The 22,714-nt window shown below is 54.0% G+C and overlaps 1 protein-coding gene across 1 annotated transcript; it reads left to right on the forward strand.

Annotated features, from left to right (window-relative positions):
• The first annotated feature begins 632 nt into the window (after nt 1-632).
• Nucleotides 633-17,910, forward strand: HRH2 (histamine receptor H2). Its single transcript, XM_016208792.2, has 2 exons — nt 633-1,696; nt 17,698-17,910. Exons 1-2 carry the CDS (start codon nt 633-635, stop codon nt 17,840-17,842), a joined length of 1,209 nt encoding a protein of 402 aa, XP_016064278.2. The 3' UTR covers nt 17,843-17,910.
• The last annotated feature ends 4,804 nt before the right edge of the window (nt 17,911-22,714 follow it).

Below are 22,714 nucleotides of genomic sequence, written 5' to 3' on the forward strand. Positions count from 1 at the left end.
TGACGTCTGAGAAGAGGCATCCAGACTGGCCCCAGGCATCCTGGTATCCTGCAGGGAGGTCAAGGTCTAGAATGATTCATCCTGAATCGGGTCACGCTGGTTGGCCTGGCTTCAAGTGCTCAACACTCGGCCTTTGCATTTGCAGCTCCTGCTCTCCAGTGGTCTCAAGAGGGAGACTTGGCAGCCCTTGACCCGTCACGTGGATGGGAGCTGCTGTCAGCTATGAAGAAGGATGCGGCCTCGTCTCCCCATGATCCCTCCCGCATAAAACCAAAGCCACCTCCAGACACATGCCCCAGTGCCTCCGTCTCTGCAAAACCCGGAGAGCGGAGACCTGCTCCAGTCCCGGAGGAAGCCAGTTCTGCAGGGGCAATGTGAGGACTGCAGTTTGAACCACCAGTGTTGCCTCTTCTCCATTCACACTCATGACCAGCACCTCCCAGGAGACTGCTCTATTTATTTCTAGAAAAACAGCACTGAGCCACTCATTGTAGCCTCCCCACATTTGGACACTTGCTTTTGGTTCTGTCGGGCAGCCTAGAGCCCAGTGGTTGACAAAACGGACACATCGGGGAGCTGAAAGAGAAGCAGCCAGAGGCTGCGGGCAGAGGAAGGAGCCTCTGGGCCCCGGGATGGAGCCCAACACAACCTGTCTGGACTCTGTTGCGTTCAAGATCACCGTGAGTGTGGCCCTCACCACCCTCATCTTCATCACTATCGCTGGCAACGTGGTCGTCTGCCTGGCCGTGGGCCTGAACCGCCAGCTCCGCAATCTGACCAACTGCTTCATCGTGTCCTTGGCCATCACTGACCTGCTCCTCGGCCTCCTGGTGCTGCCCTTCTCAGCCTTCTACCAGCTGTCCTGCAGGTGGGGCTTCAGCAGGGTCTTCTGCAACATCTACACCAGCCTGGACGTGATGCTCTGCACGGCCTCCATCCTCAATCTCTTCATGATCAGCCTTGACCGGTACTGCGCCGTCACAGACCCCCTGCGCTACCCTGTGCTGGTCACCCCGGTCCGGGTTGGCGTCTCCCTGGCCTTGATTTGGGTCGTCTCCATCACCCTGTCCTTCCTGTCTATCCACCTGGGGTGGAACAGCAGGAGTGAGACCAGCAGGGTCAATCACACCAACCTGTCCTGCAAAGTCCAGGTCAACTTGGTGTACGGCTTGGTGGATGGGCTGGTCACCTTCTACGTGCCTCTGCTGATCATGTGCGTCACCTACTACCGCATCTTCAAGATCGCCCGGGAGCAGGCCAAGAGGATCCATCACGCCAGCTCCTGGAAGGCGGCCACCATTAGGGAGCACAAGGCCACGGTGACACTGGCCGCCGTGATGGGGGCCTTCATCGTCTGCTGGTTCCCCTACTTCACCGTGTTTGTCTACCGGGGGCTGAGAGGGGATGAGGCCATCAACAAGACCTTGGAGGCTGTCGTTCTGTGGCTGGGCTACGCGAACTCGGCCTTGAACCCCATCCTGTACGCTGCGCTGAACAGAGACTTCCGCACGGCGTACCAGCAGCTCCTGCGCTGCACGTACGCCGGCCACAGCACCCACGACACTTCCCTGAGGTCCCAGGGCTCTCGGCTCTCCAGGACTCAAAGCCGAGTACCCGGGCAGCAGGAGGAGAAGCCCCTGAAGCTGCAGGTGTGGAGTGGGAGAGAGATCATGGCACCCCGAGGAGCCACAGACAGGTAACGACCCTGGCTTTCAGTGCCCAGGACAGGGGCACAGGGAGAGGTCCCTAACAGTGATCATTAAGGTAGCTGCTGCTCGCTAGGTGCTGGCACTCTTCGTGAGGGCTTTGCAGACCTTGTGCTGTGCCATCATCTCCACAGCCCTCCCTCCCTACCCCCCGAGGTGAAACTTCTTACTTCCATTTTAAAAGGACCACAGCTTGGCCAGGGCCACACAGCTGGGACCTGGATGGACAGAGGTCCCCAGCTCCAGAACCGTGGGCCCTTTTTTCTAGTTACATTGTCCTGACAATCAGATGTCCTAAGTTTGAGGAGCTAGCAGCCCTAGTGCTCACTCACATTCTGCAGGACAGCCCTCAGGTGGTGCCTGGGAGGGGGATGAGAACCCAGCTCCTCTGCTGAGCACCTACTAGGCATCAGCTCTTACGCTGGGGGCACTCAGGTCGGAGGAGGAGCACTGGCCGAGTCGGGAAGGCAGGGGCTTGGACGCTGGGCCATAGGTCTTAGGGGAAGGCAGAAGTGTTGGAAGCAAGGCGAGGTGACCCAGGCAGCTCTGTGCTCTGGAAAGATGTGGACGAGAAGCCCGAGGCAGGACATGGGTGGAGGCGCTGTGGCACTGGTCTGTGAGAGAGGAGAAGGGAGCAGTGCAGAATCCAGAGGCTACGAGGAAAACAGGCTTGGGAACACTGGATGTTTGGGGTGCAGGAGATTTAAGAGGAAGGATGCCCCAGGATGCATCTCCAGGGGGTATCCAGGCTTAGAAGGTAAGCGGGATCAGAATGAGACTTAGACAAATCCACCGGTGACAGAGCTAGTGCAGGTGTTAAATGGGAAACCGCCCCGAAGACTTGAGCAGCACTGAGACGCATGCTCACGGCATGGAGAGGAAGGTCGGGGGAGCTGGGAGAGGAACGTGTGACAGGATGCTGGCAGGACACCTGGCACACAGATGCACTCAGTAGTTGTCACATCCCTTTCTCTTCCGCAGATCATGCCTCTGTCCCCAGGATGCTGGTCTGTGTGACTGACCCATTCATTCATCCACAAACATTTACCAACTTCCCACCGTAGGCTGAGAACGGTGCTGAGCACCAGGGATGTCGAAATGACACTTGGGGCATTTCTCAGCTCTGCCTTCACTCACTCTGGCTAGAGCAAGTCCCTGCCTCAGTTTCCTCATCTCACAGAGTGTGGGTCTGTCCACAGGTAGCCTGCCCCGCTCACTTCCCAGGGTTGCCTGAAGCGTACGTGAGTTAAGGGGCGCCCACGGGCTCTGCGACCCCCATGGATACAAGTATGTTCTCGAGCACTGAGTGTCGGTCTCAAGGAAAGCTTGGTTGGGTGCTGCAGACCCCCACCCTCTGGGCTCTGCTCTCTGTGGGTCTCTATGGGGAATACTGTTCAACCAGACCCCTGGGCCTCTTGTCCCCTGTGGTCTTTGCAGTGACCAGGTGGGGCATGTCCCCCCATAGACTTGGGTCTCGGGCCCTCCACCCCTCCGCTGCTAACCTTCCTCATCCAGCCTCCTCCCAGCCTCCCGGCCTCTAGACTCCCCCTCTCAAATCTATCCTGCAAGCCACCCAAAGGTATCTCTCCATAGTGCAGATCTGGAGACTTCCTGCCCAGCCCTGGCAGGTAAGATGCCCGTCCGTATCCTGCCACACTCCCTCCTTCAGGAAATGGCCTTGAGTACAAAGCTAGTTTAGTTTGGGAAAACAAAGAACAAAGCAGGGGTTGGGGTGGGGGTGGACTCTCCAGGAGGCGCCACACGATTCAGTCTAGCCATGCACGCCGCTTCCTCCTGCTCTTACCTGCGTGACCTTGGGGTGAATAGCCTGCATTACCCCTAATCCTCAGGGAAGCATTCAGTGAGCACTTAGAAGAGCTGGCACTCACTGGGTTCCACTGGCTGCTGGGTTTATAGTCTCGCCATTGTTTCTATGTATTGGCCATTCTGGGAAGACATCCTATCCCCAGCTGAGGGTGCACAGGGAGATGAAGCAATACTCCCACCCCACATCACCACTCATGCTACTGGTGGCTGCTCGGGGAGTCGCTGAGGAGCAGTCTGGCCCTGGTTCAGTGCAGCACATGCCCAGGATCAAAATGCAGTGTGCTGAGCACCAGGTGAGGTGGCATGTGGCCCAGACAGTCTGTCTCAGGGAGCAGACCTGTGAGCTCAGTCTTGAACGCAGATGGGAAAGACCCGTTCGTCCAGGGTGGTGGCAGAACCTTCAGACTTGTGGCCTCATTTCATTCTCTGCACAACCCCATGAAGTAGGTACTTGTTTAGTCTCCACTTTACAGATGGGAAAACTGAAGCTTAGAGAGCTAACTAATTAAATTGCCCCAGTGACACAAGCTAGTGAGTCAGCCAAAGCTAAGGTCTGAGCATCAACAGAAGTAGCAGCCCCCATTCCTGATGGGCCTGTGGGTGCCGGGCACACTGTGGGGTGTGAGCACCCACCTGCTCTTCTGGTCCTCATGGCCACCATGGGTGGGGGGGCTAGGAGGCACCAAGGCCAGCTGAGAGGCGGAGCCTGCCTGAGTCACACTCAGCAGCTGTGGTGCACCCAGGGAAGCAGTGGACTGGATGGAGGGGTCTGGCAGAGGGGGATAGGAACCAGTTGGAGGGCCTCACACAAGGTGAGGAGCTTGGGGGAGGGAGTGCAGGAGGCCAAGCAGAGACAGAGGTGGATTTCCCCACCGAGGCTGCCAGGGCAGTCGGGACCTTGAATGGCCCTCCATAAGGTCAGCTCCCAGCTTCCCTGATACCAATATCATGTCCTTCCTGCTGTCCGTCTGGGGACAAAAACCAGTGTTGACCTGACTGGGAACCCTTATCACTTCTGAGTGGGTGGAGCTGTCTGCTTGAGCAGAGAATTCCAAGGGACTGATCCAGGCCTGCCCTTGGGGTGGCAGCATGGTCAGCCAAGGGGAGATGTAGGAGGGAGAGTGGCCCCCTGGCCTGCGTCAACCAGCAGCCACCTCCCCAGCAGGATGTCCCGTCTGTCCCTTCCTGACCCCAGCTGGCCTCCCTCACCCCACTCCTCATCACCTCTGCCCTGGACAGCCTCACCGGCCTCCTCTCTGATCCCCAGCCCCAGCCTCAGCCTCTTCCCCTGCTCCACCTCCCCTGCTCGGTAGCCTCAGCCTCTAATGGACAGAAGTGGAGGTTACTGAGCTAGTTTCTGAGGGCTGCTGTAACTAATGACCACGACCCTGGTGGCTGAAAACACACAAGTTCATTCTCTTACAGTTAGGAGGCCTAGAGTCTGAGATCAAGGTGTTGGCAGGGCTCCAGCGCAAAATCCGTTCCCTTGCCTTTTCCAGCCTCTGGCGGCCATATACATTCCTTGGCTCGTGGCCCCCTCCTCACATCCCCCAACCTCTTGCCTCCATCCTCACACATTCTCACCTGTAGCCAAGTCTCCCTGTGCCCCTCTTACAATAGGGCACCTGTGATTACATTTAGGGCCCCTGGGATAATCCAGGATAACCTCCCCATCCTAAATTCCTTAATTTAATCACATCTGAGGAGTCCCTTTTTGCCGTTTAAGGTTCTAGTGATTAGGATGTGGACATGTCGGGGCAGGGGGGGGGGGGCATGTTCAGCTACCACAAGTCCCAGCTCCTTAGCCTGTCATTGAAAGCCCTTCCGAATTTGGTCGCTGACCACCTGTTGCCACCACCCCCAGCCACCCTCTACCCCTTCTGCCCCTGCGAAAACAAACCACTCCAAGTGTGTTCATTCACAAGCACACACCAAGGATTTGCTACACACCCGCACTGTTTGGGGCACAGCAGTGAGCAAAGCAGAGGCCGTCTTCTCTGAAGGATGTTATTCAAGAGCAGTGGTTCTCAAAGTGTGGCCCCCAGCCAGCAAAGAAGTCAGCATCAGGTCAAACTGCCTTATCCATGGCAGAGCTAGGATTCTAGCCTAAGCTGTCTGACCCCAAAGCCTGGGCTCTTTGCATGATGAAATGCTGACTAGAGTTTAATTTAGCCCAGACTCAGATGGGGAAACTAAGGCACTGGGAGGCAAGCCACCTATCTGAGGCCCACAGCAAACTCAGGAGGGGCTGGGAGTAGCTCCTGTATCTCTGGACCACTGCCTGCTGCCCGCTGCCCCGGGCTCTTGGGCCCTTCTCCCAGCACTCACTGGCTCCAGGTAATCTCCCAAGGCAGGGAGATAATATTCACAAACTCCTGGGTTATCAGCAGTCTCCCTAGGGTGTGGCACTTCCTCATTCCTGCAGTGTGATACTCCTGGGGCCTGGAGTCAGGGCTGGAGAAAGACCTGGGGAGAGGCGGTGCAAAGAGGCAAGCCCCCGCCCCCCAGCTCTCCCCTGTCTGCTCTCCTTCCCTCTGCAGCCAAAGCGAGCATTTCCCAATGGAGGTGGGATTATGCAGTGCCCCTCCTGATGCATATGGAATGAAATACCAGCTTCCTATCCTGACCACCAAGGCCCTGCACCCATGTGCCCTGCCATCAGCCCAGACTACCTTCTTACCCTTCTTGGCACATCCTGAGTGTTTAATGTCTGCTTTCCCAGACCGTGAGCTTCCTGAGGGCAGGCCCATGTCTGTGGTGTTCACTGCTGTGTCCCTAACATATGCACTGTGCCCGGCATTAGCCATTTGTGAACAAATGAATGAATGAATGAATGCCTTATTCTAGGTCCCGCAGAGCCCTAAGAAGTGACTAATGCTGCCCCTGCCTTAAAGATCAGGAAACCAATCTCAGAGAAGAAAGTTCCAGGAACCTAGTAAAAGTTCAGGAATATCTGGTTCCTATTTTCTAAACTGAATGTCATAATGGTCCTCCCTTGGAATGTTACTGGCATCAGGGACAGGCCTCACAGCAGAATCCACTGCTGGCTGTGACTTAGAGGAGAAAGAGGCCCCTCCCCTCAACATGTCACAGATGAGCCCAGGAAAGTGAGGAGACCTGTGTCAAAAGCACAGGAAGTGCTCCAAGTTGGGGTGGGGTCCCCGACAACCCAGACACTGTCCACTGTGTCTGCACTGCCTAGCTGGGCCAGAGGAGGGTGGAGAGGACTTCCCTTCTGCCCTAAGCCCAGGCAAGCAGACAGGCCGCAGCACCCAACACTGTGGGAGGGAAAGCAGCAGCTACTGCTCAGAAAGGGAGTTTCCCATAAGTCACCCCTTCAAGAGCCCAAACTTGTTTGCTGGCGTCATCTGGGTTCTAACATAGTCTAACTTACTGGCACACAGGTTCCAGCATTTCTTGGCAGAGGCTCCCAGGACAGCTCTCCCCGTTCCCTGCACTAAGGGGCACAGCTGCCCCTCTGCAGCAAATCCTGCTGGCTGCTTGTTGCCGGTGCCATCCGTGCCTGGCCGTGGCACACAGGCTGAGGGGGGGTGCTCCTGCCTCAGTGTGGAAATTAGGGAGCCGGTATGAGTCCTGGCCCCACCATACACTGGCTGGGTGATGTGAGGCAGGTCACTTACTCCGCAAACTTGTGAGAATTAAAGGGGGTCAGGGACACAGGCGCGGAGCACAATTCCCGGCACGCGGCAGGTACTTTAACAGACAGGGTTTTGTTCTTTCCACCTTTCTCCTTCCCCTCACTTTGCCTCTTTGTTCATTTTCTCTTTTTCTTTATATAACAGTGTCATTGAGGTCTACTCCACATACTGCACAACCCACCGTTCCAAGGGTCCAACTCACTGGCTTTTAGTGCAGTCCCAGAGCTGTGCGCCATCACCACAATCAACTTGAGGACGTTTGCACCGCCACCCCAGAGAAACCCTGTGGCCTTTAGCTATCACCCTCCACCCCCGCCTGCCCCGGCAGCCACTCACCTGCTTTCTACGCCTATAGACTTGCCTGTTCTGGGTGTTTCCTGCAAAGCCTGCTCCTTGGCACCTGGCTCCTTTGGGCCAAGCTGTCTTTGAGGTTCTTTCTTCCCTACTTTCCCTTCCTCCCTGTATTTCCTCTATTCTGTTTGGAGTTTTCTTTCCTCTGTTTCATCCCTTCCCCTCCCCTCCATAATCCCATTTCTCCTTCACCAAGTGCTTGGGCTTTATGGCAGCTCTGGACTGTTTGCTGGCCCCTGGCAGGCTGCTCCAGGTGCGAGGCTGTGTCCTGAACCACCCCGTGCCTACGTACCTAGGCCCTTCCTCCTGTCCGGGTGGCCTCAGAACACCTGCTCCCAGGCCTGCAGGGCCCCACTTCTGCACAGCGCTGCAGAGGGCAGCCAGCTACAGCAAGGAGTTAATCCTTTACCTCCTGTCTCAGTGGAGAGTTTGGGGAGTAAGACCCCCTTCCACCCTGGGGAGGAAGTCAGGGGAAGGAGAGCCCAGGGAGAGGAGGTGGAAAGCCTTTTACAGCCTCAAAAGTCAAGGAGAATAAATCATGACCCCCCCAGGAGTCACTTGAAAGGTAGAGAACTCCTCATTTACCCCCTAGGTGCTCATACCTTTGAAGCCAGCCCCTGCCTCCCTCTGGCTTCTCGAAGACCCTTAGCCCTGCCCTTTCCCTCCTACCTTCCTTCTGGATCCTTCTGACTCAGATCTGCTGGGACCTGCTGTGGGCCTGCCTTCCCAGGGGCTGTGGTGGGGAGGGCAGGGGAGCTATGCTTTCAGGCCACTGCTAGTAGCTTTGTACCCATAAAAAACAGGTGCACTCCAGGTGATCAAATTAGGAAAAGGCCCTCTGTCCAGGGAGCCCGGCCAGCAGCAGCAGCTCTGGGTTTCAATTCCGAAACCCTTGTGCAGGGGGCAGGCTGCAGACCCTCCAGGCCCCATGGGAGCTGGCCTGATGTGGGGCAGGCAGCAGACAGCATTTTCTGCAAAGGGCCAGACAGTAAATATTTCAGACTTGCAGCTCCTACATTCTCTGTCACAACTACTGTACCTGGCCCTCATACTGGACAACACATATGCCAACGGGAGTGGCTGTGTTCCACTGAAACCTGATACACAGACACTGAAATATGAATTCCACAGCATTTTCACCAGTCACAAAATGTTATTCTTCCATTCACCTCCCCCCCCCCATTTAAAAAAAAAATAGGTGGTGGGCTGGATTTGGCCCGCAGGCTATAGTCTGCCAACCCCTGATTAAAGCAAAGAAATGGGTGCCAATTCCAGCCCCAGCACTTGCTGGGCTCTGTGACTTTGGGCAGATGGCTTGCCTTCTCTGAGCCTCAGCTTGCTCATCTGCAAAATGGGAATAAAAGTGCCTCTCTGTGAGGACTGTAATGAGATTTAGCACCAATTTGTGCAAAGCACGAGGCCCTGACCCTGAGCCTGGTATCCCTCATCTGAAAATAGGGGCCTTGGATCCATCTCAAGAGACCATTCCAACACTAATTATATACAAATGCTGAACAAGGGAGAGATTATGCCAAACCCTCAACTGTGCTTGTGTCAAGAATCTTCTGGCAAGGGCAGTGAGGAACGTGTTTTTCATACTAATGAATCGTTCTGAGTGTGGAGGCAAATTCAGTAAAATGCGTCCTTGTCACGTCCTGAGCTGTGAGTGCAGGGACCAGCAGCAGGTGGGGTACAGACTGGGAGCAGTATGGGGCTGCCAAGAGAGCCCAGCCTGGTACACGGGACCTGGATTTCTCATGGCCTCTGCAACTAACTGGCTGGGTGGCCTTAAGAAGACCACATCCCTCTCTGAGCGGTTTCCTCAGCTATCAAAGAGCTAACACTTCAGGTGGCAGTAACTGTTCCTGGAGAAGCAGCAATAAGTCGCACAGGCTCTCTGCTTTGGGGTGACGCTGGTGTTCATGAAACCCACAAGGGCTGTTTGTGGCAATGTTGGGGGACAGGGTAGGCTGCAAGGCAGTCCCTAGTGCCCAGAGGACTCAGGGAACTTCCCCTTCCCACAATGACTTGGGAGACATGGAATACTTGCAAATACTGAATTATTGCTAAAAATGGAACATTCTGTTGAAATGGAAAGTCAAAGAGAAACCCCGTTCCAGTTGCCAATGTCCATGACCCCTGAAGTCGCAGCTCTGCGCTCTCTCCCTGTCTTTCATGAGCAGATGGGGCCTTAACTTGGCAATCAAGAAGAGCCACACGTGGAATCCTAAGCAGGCCTCATGTCTCCTGTTTGGGAGCTGCTGAGTCTTACCGATTCATATTCACTCAGCCCCTGTGCCCATTCCCACAAGGGAATTTGGGGAGAGGAACACTAATGGAGACATCAAATGAGCAGGGAGGGGTACAGATATGTGTGCCATGTTCGAGCAAGGCAGGTGTGGGGCCAAGGGGGCCCGGGGACACCCTTCTGGAAGGGGTGATGTCTCAGTTGGCTCTGAAGGACACTAGGAAAATTTTCGTTGCTGAGGGGCAGAGGTTGGAGGTGTCACTCCAGGCAAAGGGACAGCATGTGAAGGCTGGGGGGAGGGGGAGGACTCAGGCAATGGGGAGCCATTCAGTGCCTGGTCTGTTAGGAGAGCTCTGAAGGCTGACTTCCCCGTGTTGCTGGCCGGGTGACCTTGGGCAAGTACTTCCTTCTCTCAAACCTTGTCCCCATCTGAAAAGTCAGGTTGATGGCGACAGCACCTCCCTCCCAGGGCTGGGGGAAGACCAAGGACATTAATGCCTGTGCCTGGACAGAAGCTGAGAGCACAGCCCACGTGTAAGATTCTTTGTTTCCTTCTGTTCAGGGGCTCACAGACCAAAAAAATGCACACCTTCCAGGTCAGGGGAGCTCAGTCCACTTCAGTTGTAAACATAGTGAGTCTGGAAGTTGAACCCAGTCACTACAAGATTCTCCCCACCCCCTCCATCTCTCCAAAGGCTGTCTGGCCACAAGGCACCCTCTGGACCACTCTCTAGACCTGTCCCACCAGCTTCTCCATCCCCAACGCCCATGCCATGCCTGCCCCCAGGGGACACAACTGGCCTGCTCCTGGGCTCTCCCTGACACTGATGAGGACCAGCCACATCCCCCCATGGGCCTTAGTCTCAGCTGCAGGCTACAAGTCCCCCAGGAGTCCCCCAGCAGGTAGACCCCAAGACCCAGCCACATTCTGGGGCTCACAGTAGGTCTGGGAGAGTTTGGGGGGGAATCCTGCACCCCCTTTGGGAGCAGAGGAATTGGGGTACAGGGGCTACATGAAGCCTCCTTGCCGTTTATGCCAGGGCCCCTTCCTTGCCCTGGTTTCCAGCTGGGAAGGAAGGCACAGCCCCTGTGCTTTCAGACACCTCCCCACACACCTTCCAGTGGCCCTCACCTCACCTCTAGTCAGGGTTTTCACCCTAAAAGAGGGGTGGGGGCAGGGCCCACACTAGCACCTGACTCTCAGCCTATACCCTCAGCCCCTGGTTGCTCCACCTCCTCTCTGGGTAGTGGGAACTGCTCTCACAGGCTCTGAAAACCAAAAACGAATGCCCCTGGGCTCTCCCCAGGGTTTCTGCCTGAGGCTTAAGAAATCCTTCAGCCCTCACCTGCAGTAGCTGCCACTGGATGGTGGGGGGCGGGGGCAGCCCTGGAGATGGGACAAGCATGGGGGGGAAGCCACAGCACTCCTCCTTGACATCGCAAAATAGTACTCTATCCTACCCCATCTGAGACAGCACACGCCTGGCACACTGGCCCCCATTCAATGACCAACTACCTGGTGACAGCAACTAGTAACCACCACTGCTCTGGGACTGGCTGTGCCTGGTGAAGTCAGGCTGCCTGCGAGCTGACTGACCTTGGGCACGTTACTTAACCTCTCCGTGCCTCAGTTTCTTCACCTGTAAAGGGGGATGTTACTAGTACCGCTTCAAAAGGTGGTCGTGAGGGATAAAGGAGAGGATGAATACACAGCCCAGAGGACGGCCGACACAGCCGGTGGCAGGTGGCCGTCAGGGAGGGCTGTGTGGAGAGCCTTGCCATTGTCTGAAATGTTTTATTGCTGTGCTTTGCCGGGGTCTCCACATTTTTGCTTTGACATCTCCATGCAGAAAACATCTTGTTTCTTTCAGATTATTTCCCTAGAAATGACATCCCTAGAAACAGAGTGACTGGTCACAGGGGAGGGATATTTAAGCCTTTTGTTACCCCTTGCCCAGCTATTTTCTAGACAGGCTACTGGTTTCCCTGCCAGTGGGAAGGACCACTTCCTGGCAGCCGGTCGGGGTGGGAGTCAGCTGCTGAGGGTTCAAATTTGAGCTTTGCTAGTGACTCAGAGGCATCACTCACCTGCCAGAGTCGCGGTTTCCTTTTCTGTGCAATGGGGACACCGATGTTTGCCTTAGAGCGCCATCGGGAGGGCTCACTAGAAAAAGAGTGCAAGACAGCCTGCTCGGGACCTAGCACATGTGCGAGCACTCAGGAAACGCTAGTTCTTGTGGATCATTCATTCATTCACCAGCACAAGTCACGGACGCCAGCGATGCGCAGCACAGGGCCCGGTTAGAGTCACAGCCACACCCTCCCTCCAGGGGCGCCCAGGCTGGCCCCAGGCTGCGACCACCAGTGTTCAGGGATCTGTGCCCTGGGAGGTCCCCAATCAAGATTCCTTTTAGGAACCCAAAGCACCCGGGCCCTCGCCGCAATGTCCCTTGTCATAGGGAGAAAACGAAAAGGGATTCATGGTTTGTGGCTGTTACTTACGGCTCTCCGCTAAGTCCCAGGGAGTTCTGGGGTGCCTTTTTCTAGATAAATGTCACCTTATTTGTCATGCACGTAAACGTGTTTGCAAAGCCCCTGCAGGAAGTGTGTCCATCTTGCTCTGACCCTTGCTATGGAAAAGTGTGTCCGTCTTGCTCTGGCCTTTGCTATGGAAGGACAGAAAGAGAGCTCCCCCTTAGGGACTTACGACTGGCTGATGTCCCTGCCCATGGCCCACCCCTTCCAAGCAGACCCCGTGTTTACTTCCAGAAAATGATGAGAAAGCCATGAAAAAATAATTTCTTCCATGAGCAGAGGGGTGAAGCTTGATCATTTCTGCAAATTGGGCAATACTGGTTTGTGGTAGAAAACAAAGGCTTATGAAGATAACCCTCTGAGGGGGCACTGGGTTATCCCGACATTTTCGCCTTGGAGCTTATTTTAACACAACCAGAAATTAGGTCTGGCCTGGAAAAGAGGGCTACCGCAGATTTTGGCAAAAGCTGGAGGAAGGAGGAAAGGCCCATGGTGAGTCCTCGCTGGCTCACAGGAGAGGACAGGACAGGACAGGACAGGGCAGGGCAGGGCACTTCCCCTCCAATGTCCTCCACTTTCGCTTCCTTCTAAAGTGGCAGGACAGGACAGGACAGGACAGGGCAGGGCACTTCCCCTCCAATGTCTTCCACTTTCGCTTCCTTCTAAAGTACGGGCTTCCCAGTAACCTAGTTCCCATGGTGCTGCTGAAACTGACCCCGTGGCTGTGGTGGTTCCTCGTGTTGTTGGGTACCAGAAGGCAGGGTTCAGGGATCAGCTCAGACCCTCAACACAGTCCCTCAACCACCAGTTCTTGGTGACTCTCAGGGGCAAAGCAGCTAATGCCTACACCAGTCACAGGAAACAAGGGAGGGACAGTAGAGAAGGCTCTCTTAGAATTTCAAAACATTTCATGCTCCCATCTCATCCCGTGGCTTCAACAGCCCTTTCACTGGAATTACCTCCATTTTACAGATGAAGGGAGGGGCTTGGGGAGGGAGATGAAGTTATCTGAAACCCACCATGGGAAAACCTCACACTTTCTCCCAATTGTCCCAGCACATGGGTGTTGGCTGAAATGGCACCATCCTGGGGTTTTTGCCCACGAGGCTCTCCAGGCTAGTAGCAGTGGGAAGGTAACTATGGAAATAAAGCCAGCACGAAACGCACGCACAGGGGTGAGGGCTTCCAGGGACAGCCAGGGGAAGCACTCTGCTGACAATCTGTGGACTGGGAAGTGAGAAGATAGAAAATCACCATCTGAACTGAGACTTACTGGGTTTTTCATTCACTAGTTCACATGATTGAACAGCGACTATAAACCTGGATAGTGGGTAGAAGATGAAAGATCCGAGGCCTGCCTTTCGTCTGGGAGACAGACAAACTGATGGTTAAGCCCAGGAGGTAAGCGCCTCAGCAGAGGGGTGAGGATCTGGGAGGGCATCAGTAACCCTGGGAGACCTCAGAGACAGCTTCCCAGAGGTCGTGATGCCTGAATAGGGTCTGGACACCAAAGTAGAAGTTGAACAGCCAGGAATAAAATAAATAAATCAAGGGCTTTTCAGTGACGGGAACACAAGAAAGTGCAGAGCAATGAGGGCGTGCAGCGCTCTGCACGTGTGGAATCTGTACCGTCAGCACTACAGGGTGATGGGAGGGGCACTGGCGTTCATCACCTGTGGTCATTACTACACGCCGGCAGGCTGCTGTAACTAACATTTCCTAGTCAAGAAAGCCCAGGTTCAGAGGCTTTCAGAGTGGCACGGAAACTGGGTCCTGACCCCTAGTGGCGAGACATACTAAAACACCCTCAACATGAGATTCCAGCTCCAAGAACATTTATTTAGGAATAGTATTAGTCAGGTCACTGTTAACTGCCCATTACAGAAATGCAGTTAAGGAAAAGAAGCTGGGATTGGTGGAGGGAAGGAATTGGCTCACAGACCTGAAGAGACCCAGAGCAGCTTCAAGCGCGGCTGGATCCAAATGCTTAAATGTCATTAGAAATGTGTCTCTCTCCAGCTTTCAGCTCGATTTCACACTGCGTTGACTCTATTCTCAGTAGGGTCTCCCCGGGGTGCCGCCAGCACGCCAGGCTGACATCTTACCGTCTCAGCGGCCCCGTGGGAAATATGTCCCTTTCCGACTGCTCCAGCAAAAAGTTCCAGGCTTCTGTTTCACTGGCTGGGCTGGGTCATGCGTGTGCCTTCACACTCACACCTGGATTCAGGGCAAAGAAGCATCCAACCCCACTGCACCACACAGACAGAGTGGGGGCTTTGGACCCCAAAGAAAAAAAGTCAAGGTGCTGTTCCCAGGAAGAGGGGAGATGACAGTGACAGGTGCCTACCGCAGGCACATACTGAGTGGCAGACACCCTATTCTGTGCTCTCCTAGAACCCCACTGAAGTCCCTTAGCTCTAAGTGTCAGTGCTCAGGGCAAAAATGGGCCATGGGGCCATGAAGGGGGTCGAGGGCTATTAAACCTACTAGCATCTCTAGACGTGCATAATGTGACAGAGTCTACGCAGTGTGGGAAGCCAGCTCGGTGTCTCATCCCAGCTCTCACTTGGCATGGACGGCACACTAAGTAAAGGAGGGGGAGCTCCATGCTATGCACTTAAGTTAAAAAATGCTAAATATGCATGTTACAGAATTTTTATAACAGGGTAAAATTCCATATGGTAAGGAGGAAAGAGAATGGGGGGGGGGAAGGCAGCTTAACACAAAGCAAGAAAACTCAGGGGAAATTTGAGAAAAGGTGGGGCAAATATAAAACACAAAATCACACTGAAGAAGTTCGTTAGAATAGGTCAGTAATCACAGCACATGTAAATGGAACTGGCCAATGGAAAAAATGAAGATGGTCAGGTTTGATTTTTTTTTTATATCCAAACAAATATTTTTTTCAAGAGTTAGATATAGGGAAACAAAAATTTTGAAAGTTTAAGGAAGGAAAAATACGATAAACTAAGCAAATACTAAGCAAAAGAAACCTGGGTAGCTAAGTTCATATCAGACAGAGTGAACTGTAAGTAAAAAGTATCACTCAAAATAAGGACGGTCGTAGTATTTTTAAAGAGATTCAGTTCACCAGAAAGATAGTAATTCTAAACTTGTATGTATCGAATAAAGTCGCTTCGAAACTGCGTAAAGTAAAATTGAGAGAGCTACATGGAGAAGTTAATCATTAGCACCATAAATAAAAGATATTCAGGATGAAAGGGTAATATAATGAAAGATGCTGCAGAGCTTAAGAGCGGTAAGATCAACGTTATGCTCCTGTATCCATTTACTACTCTTTGATTTTCTTTAAACTATACATAGGTGCTTTCATAGCCTCTGGACATACGGATGCATTTTATTTAAAAATATTTAATGGCAAAATCAACATGTAACAGAAAGAGATACCTGAGGAGAGGGGTTGAGATGTTTATTTTCTTTGTTTTGTTCATTTCTATGTTCTGAAATTTTTTACCATGAACATGTGATATTTCCATAATAATCTTATTTTAAGTGATTTTTAGCCCTTTAGGAGAAGGGAGGTAGTTGTTTCCTAGCTCAGAGCTAGCTTTTCTTCTATAACTTGGCTCACTTCAGTGAACGTCGCTCTATCAGAGCCTCAGGCTCCGTCTGGAATGTCAGTTAGCCCAAGGGCAGAAGCCTGCCTGCTCGGTCAGCTGTGTACACAGCCAGCACAGAGCAGGCCCGGGCCTCTGGAGTATGACCCTGGGTCCAGGCGATGCCGGGTGCTCTGGAGAGGGCGCGGGGGCCTCTGGCTCTGAAGGACGCATGGGTGTTGCCCATGTTCACAAAGCCTGGCAAGGTCGGGCATCCAAATCTGCAGCTCCCATCTGAGGGGCTCTGGGGAAGCTCCCCCTCTCTCCACGTGGAAGGGAGAAGGGACAATGAGCTTGACTCCTCTGGTGGCTTCACAGATAATGGCTGGAGCTGAGGCAGAAGGAGCTTCATGGGACATCCAGAGGAACTGCGATGGGCCTCAGGACCAAGGGATGGATGACTCCCAGGTGGACAGTGGACAAGGAAAGCTGCCTCTCCAGCCTAGGCGGGGAGTGAGAAATGAGGCAGCACTTAGGGCCTTAGAGCTGAAGCCAGCCAGGTCCTGTCCTGCCCTGGAGCTGCAGACCTGCCTGACAGTCTCTAGGGGCGGGGCACCATGCCATGCTCGGCTTCTCCTGTGTGGGGGCCAAGGGCGAGCTGGGAGGGCCGGGCTGGGCCGGGACTGTGCACTCCCCAGACCCCCTGTCCCTTGCAAACCCTCTTCCCACCCAGCTCTTGGTCCTTCCCCACCTGCATTACATGCACTTCAACGTCTGCACCAACTCTGTTTTCACTGAAAGACGCTTCTGAGAAAACTATACCGGCACTGTAAACGGAAACGCAGCACCACGTGTGGGGAACAGAAGAGCTCGTGGACATACGATGCAATAACACAAAACAATGTCATCAGTTTGGCCAGACCAGCTGCGGGAGTGGTCTCTGCCTGCACCCTGCTCTGTTACAAAGGCCGAGGCAGGCGTTCGGTGCCGAAACACAGGCGCTCTGCTGAGCCTTTCCCTCCGACGCCATGGGCTGGCTTCTAATACAGATGAGGAAGGAATCTCATTGAACGTAGCTGAGGGAAAGAAGTCCCCACCCACATCCTAGCAGGCAGCAGGGCAAAGGGGCTTTGTGAGCCCAGATCTGAGGGAAATCCTCTGCTTTCTGAAAATATATGTCAGATACTTTGTGAAAAAACTGTCCTACCAAGCGTTTGGCTTATGCACCTTCAGTGGCCTCTCCTATCAGATTGACACTAGGTGAGGACCTACTAAGTGCCAGCCACATTCTAGGGGTTTGGAAGGCAAACATTTGGGAACACACATTCTAATGGAGTCGTTCTCAACTGACTTGGATGAAAGGCTGACTAAATCTTTGCGTCTTCTCCCAATCTTTCCCCAACTCATGCAAGGTGTGCTGTGGATGCTCAGGGATCATTTCATTAAGATTCAGAAACAGCAAACATTAATTGGGCTCCTACTATGAGCCCGACTGCAGAACACTTAATCCTTTCAAGAACTGGAAAGGTAGTTATATAAAGGATATATATATATAAAGGTTCAGAGGGGTTAAGTCACTTGACGAAGGGCACACAGCATGTTGAAGCAGAGGTGGGATTTGAAAGCAGGTCTCCAGAGTGCTCCCCCTTGTGGGCTGAGGGAAGAAGTTCCCGCTGTACATGGGAGGTCTGCCCCCGCCTACCCACCCTTCCTGGGGCCTGGCAGAGAAGAAGAAAGTCCAGAGGTTAGGCCCTGGCGCCAAGGGCCTCGCTCAGTGGACACCACAGCCCTGACCTGTGCTTGTGTCTCCTCAGGAATCCCAAGCTGTCCTGCACCGTGTGCTCCAGGAACCTTCTGAACAGCTGCAAGAGTCTGTGGGGACTTCGGTTCCTCCAGAGACACGTGGGAGGCCCCTCAGAGGAGCAGTCACTGAAGACACCACCCTTCCAGGCCGTTTAGAGCTGGCCCCAGGACACTGAAGATACTGCTTCTGGTCATCAAGATGTAACTAAGAGCCAGCAGCCCCCAAAGCCATCGAGAAGACAACCTTGCCTAAGTCTGGGACTCCCAGAGGACACAGTAGGGTGCTGGGGTCCTCGGGCCTGGGGTGGAGCAGCCTGCCTGTGCTCAGCATTCCCAGAGAGGTGTTCAGGACTCCTCTGAGTCCCAAGCTCATGCTGGAGCTGGCCCTGAGTCCTTAGCAGAGGTGGGGGACATTCAGGATGTGTGCACGTGTATGTGCATGGACATGAACATGCCCTCTGAGCACAGCAGACGGTATTGCCATAAGTGCTAGTGTCTGACTCCCCGTGGCTCTTCAAGATAAAGGGAAGGGAAGAAGAGGGAAGGGAGGGAAGGGGAAATTAGCCTTTAGTGAACACCTACTGTATGTGAGGTACTTCACCCGCATGAGCCCCCATAATCCTATCACCTGCAAGGAGGATCTCTGTCCCTACTTTACAGAGGTAGAAACTGAGGCTCAGCAAAGCACAGCACCTGCCCAAGGCCACTCAACTAGAATGCGTGCCCGTCTCCATAGGAGGAGCTAGAAAAATAGTTGTTGAAGGAACGAATGAATGAACAAATGAATGGGAGGATGGGGAAAAGCCAGGCTGCCAGCCCGTGCTCTCGACACAACACTACGCTGCCTCTTGGGAGAGGGGTCAAGATGCTTCCATGACTGAGCCCACCCAGCAAGGCTCAGGCTGGAGCCCGGGGGTCCCTCATTGCTGCAGCATGAGTGGACTTGCTGGGGAAAGTGAGCCAGGTGGCAGGGAGGGGGGGGAAGGGAAGGGGAAGGTTGGGGGAATGCAACAGATGAGGGTGGGGGAGTTGGCCCTGCAGCACCCTCTGCTGGACGCATGGCCTTGGGCAAGTTAGGGGACCCCTCTGGGCATCTCTACTCCTCTGTCCTAGGGGGTAAGCTCCCCTGTTCTATTTATAGGGTGGTGACAGCCCCAGAGAGGTGAGGGTGTCCATGGACTCTTCTCGCTGACCACTGCCCCTCCCTGAGTTCATTGTTCCCCTCCTTCCAAGACCCCCTCTGGTGTCTACTCCCTGCCCACACATGCCTTCAAGTCCCCCTTGAAGCTCCCTGTCCTCTCCCAGCCATCAATGTGGCTGCTCCCTGAGCCTCCTCCTCTCGCGGCGATTTCTCTTCCTCTGTGGCCTCATTTACACCCTCAAAACTGAAGTTACCCGGAGACTTACCTCTGAGCAGATCGTTCACAGATCTGCGCCTGGAGCCCAGACTCCTCTGGGACCTTTCCACCCGCTGCTGCCTCCACCTGGGTTTCGAAGGCACCTCACCTTAGCACATCCATGACTGCCCCTTGGCCTCCCAGCTCCTGCTCCTCTCCTGGGTTCCCCTTCTCAGACGTCAATGGCTGATGGTCAGTCTTGGCATTCTCAGCACCTGCCTTGTCATCGCTCCGTCCCACTGTCAATGCCCTCTGTCAGGACCACTGAATCGACTTCCTGACCACCCCCAGCATTCCCCACGCGCCTCCCTCGGGGCCACACTCCACCCACAGCCACAGTCAAATGCAAACCTGGTGGGGTCTCACAGAGGAAACCATTCATCGCACGACCCACTATTTGTTCCACCTACCAAGTCATAACAGAGCTGTTTCTGTGTCTTGAAATGCTCTTCCTGCCCCCAAGGCCACAGTATCTCAGCTGAGAGCATTCTTGAGGAAGTCTTCCCTGACCCTCCCCACCAGGCCCTGCCTGATGCACAGCCCCAGAACCACCCTTGGAAGCCGTTGGCTTAGTTGCAGTGTATAGTTGTCTGTGATTTCCTGGCCCTCTCCTCAGGAGGTCCTAGTCCTGCCTGTGTGTGTTGATCACTAGATGTCTAGCCCCTAGAAGACCGCTTGACACACAGTAGGAGCTTTAAGCAGCTTATCTGAAGGGCATGATTTTCCCCCATGGCTGCAGTTATTCAGTCTGTTGGCTGGATTCCTTCTGGAAGCCCCAGAATCCCCTCCTTGGACATTTTCCCAAGAGTCTAAAGCAGGTGGGTCTCTAAGTCATGGCCAAGGAGTTGGAGGCATAAGACTGGTCTGGCTGATCACAGACTCAGCTGGTCAGGGCTGAGGTCAAGGTGCCCATGCGCCACCTGCCACCACAGGGGCTGCCTTCAGGTCTGTCTCTGCGCTTCCCCCACCTTTCTGGAGGCACCTCAGTGCCTCTGCTGGCAGCAGAAGTGGGGCACAGGCTAGTTGGAGGACACATATCTGTGGTGGCCCCCCAAATCCACAATCTGTGTTACAATCGTGTTCCAATAAAGCTATCGAAACTGATGCTGCCTTGTAGTTTTATGTTTTAACTTCCTGGTGAGGAAATACTCCCCAAACTTCATCACATGGTATGTCTTGATTTGGAAAAAGAGTTATGATCAAATGCTGGGGTAAAGGCTAACTTGGAAAATTGCCCTAAAAAGTGAAGGAGTTCCCAGGAAAGTAGGTTTCATCTTAAAAAGCCACCTCAGAAGTGAGGGACAGGCTGGTGGGAAGGATCTGGCCTCCATGCTGCTCACCTGGTGAGCCAGGCCCGTGGCTGGCGCTCAATAAGTGTGGGAGGGAATCTCTCTGAAGGTGTTGGTTTCAGGCTTCAGAGGTGCCTCTGTTAAGTGGGAGAAAGAGAGAGCTTTAAAACGGAAAACCTGTCGATCAAGCAAGTCCCCAGGCGGGAGTAGGTGAGTGAGGTACAGGGAACAAAGCAGGTTGAGGAAAATTCACAAATTCTGTGCCAGGATGGAATCCCAGAGGCAGCAGTGAAAGGGTTTGGAAAATGCAGGGCAGGAGCTGACCAGAGTCAAAGTCACGGTTTGATAACCGTGGTGTTGGCGGGTGAGCAGGTCCCCTGGGATGGGAGGGAGGTGGCTGTATGTATGAGGCCTTGAGGAAGATGTATAAAGACACACAGAGACGGGTTTGCACAGGAGGCAGGGAAGAGACTGAGTGGCCACAGTGAAAGCTTGAAGGGACTGATGTTTCAGGAAAGAAAAGACAAAGCCATGGGAAGGGAGACCTGGGAGAGGGACGCGGCAGAGTGATTGAGTCAGCAGATGATGCTAAGCAGTTCTGTGTCCCCTGAAGTGTGACCCTGGGTGCAGTGAACACCGGAGAACTTTTTGGGCAGCCAGCCAGGACTGGAAGCCTGGGAATTACCAGTTCCAGAATCTTGTTCCAGCAGGTTTGGGTGGCACCAATGGCACGTGGAAGATTAGCAAAGCCATCACTGCCAAGTAGGCAGGGGGGTACAGGGCAGCAGAGGGGCCACCACAGAGAGCTGCGTCCTGTGTACATGTGCAAGTGGGATTTGTTGGCGGTGGTGGTGGCGAGGGGTGCAGGCGGCATGAGTGTTCAGCATGCCTACAAGTGTAATCCTGGATGGGGGTTATATATGCGGCTGAATGGCCCTCCCGAGAGGCACAGCTGGTTCAAGCTCCCACCACCAGCACCATGGATGGTGGTGTCTCCCTGGCTTTGAAATCCAGCTGTGTGAATAAGTTACTTTCCCTCCTTGCACACGGGTTTCCTCATCAATAAACTGGGGGTAATTACAGCATCTCACAGGGCTGTTGAAGGACTCAAAGAGATCGTGCCTGTAAGGAACTTAGGACAATGCAATAAAAGAGCTGGGACACTGGTCACGCTCAATAAGCGTTAACCAGTCACAACTAAAACGCAGAGCTGAGCACTCTTTGGCTTAAACACCTGTGTGGCTCCCATCACCTGCGGGTACAGGCCGGGCTCCTTGGCTTGACATTCCCAGCCCTGCCTGATCTAAGTCATGCTTTCCCTCCCTGCTCCCAGGTGGACATAGGCTCCAGCCATGAGACATACACACCCTGCTCTGAACGGTGATCCATTCGAGTGTTGTCAGTTCGGAGCCTCCCAAATGCCAAGCCCTGGCAGGCTACCCCTCTCCCAAGGCTGGGGAAATCTCTCCCATCCTGAGCTCAGTGCAGGATGTGAGACCAAAGCAGGGCTGCTTTGGACACCCAGTGTCCCACACAACTTTAGCGATGGAGCTCATTCTAAGTCTACTCCAAGCTCTTCTCCCAGAGACCCAGTGTGCATCTGACCCAGGGGCCTGAGCCAGACAGGACAATGTGTGTGACAGACCCAGTCCCCTCGACCCTTGTTTTCTCAGCCAGGTGACAGGGGTCCTGCCCAGTTTCCTTTATGCTATCTATAACCTAAACAACCTTTCCTCCAAGAGGGCCCTTGACTGCTAATGGGTCCCCTTTGTTCTGTAGAGCACCTAGAGGAATCTGAAAGTGCGCCCATCTGCATAAGGCAGCAGGGCAGTGTGGTGGCAAATGGGGAGGGGGAGGACAGGAAGAGAGGAATGAGCCGAGAGCCACTAAGATGGGGACCGTTCACGTTCCCAAAATGGCACTGAGGAGAAGGTGTGCTGTAAACCCTCTCCACCTCTCCTCCCACAAAGAGGCCTCCAGGAGAGTCCACAGCACTCATAAATATTTTGGGGGAATCTGGGAAGGGGTGGAGTTTCACATCTGGATCCACATGGAACACAATGGAAGGGGCCCTAGAGGAGGCAGGTGCCCAGAGGCAAAGGAGACCATGCGAGTGGGAGAATCTGAGCCCTTTGGAAAGTTACCAGTGTTTGGGGGAAGGCTGTGGGCTTCCCAGAGGGTGGTAATCTATGGGACTAAACCAACCTTTTCCAGCTCTCAAAGGACTGGGAGGCCTCAGATGTCATTTTGGTCACACAGGGTTAATAAAATCTGCTTTGTAGGTTGCAGTGAGGAATAAAAGAAATGACTGATAAAAGCGTTTCTTGATAAAAGCATCTGAT

The sequence above is a fragment of the Miniopterus natalensis genome, chromosome 4, assembly GCF_054644295.1.
Source record: "Miniopterus natalensis isolate mMinNat1 chromosome 4, mMinNat1.hap1, whole genome shotgun sequence".
Classification (NCBI taxonomy): domain Eukaryota; kingdom Metazoa; phylum Chordata; class Mammalia; order Chiroptera; family Miniopteridae; genus Miniopterus; species Miniopterus natalensis.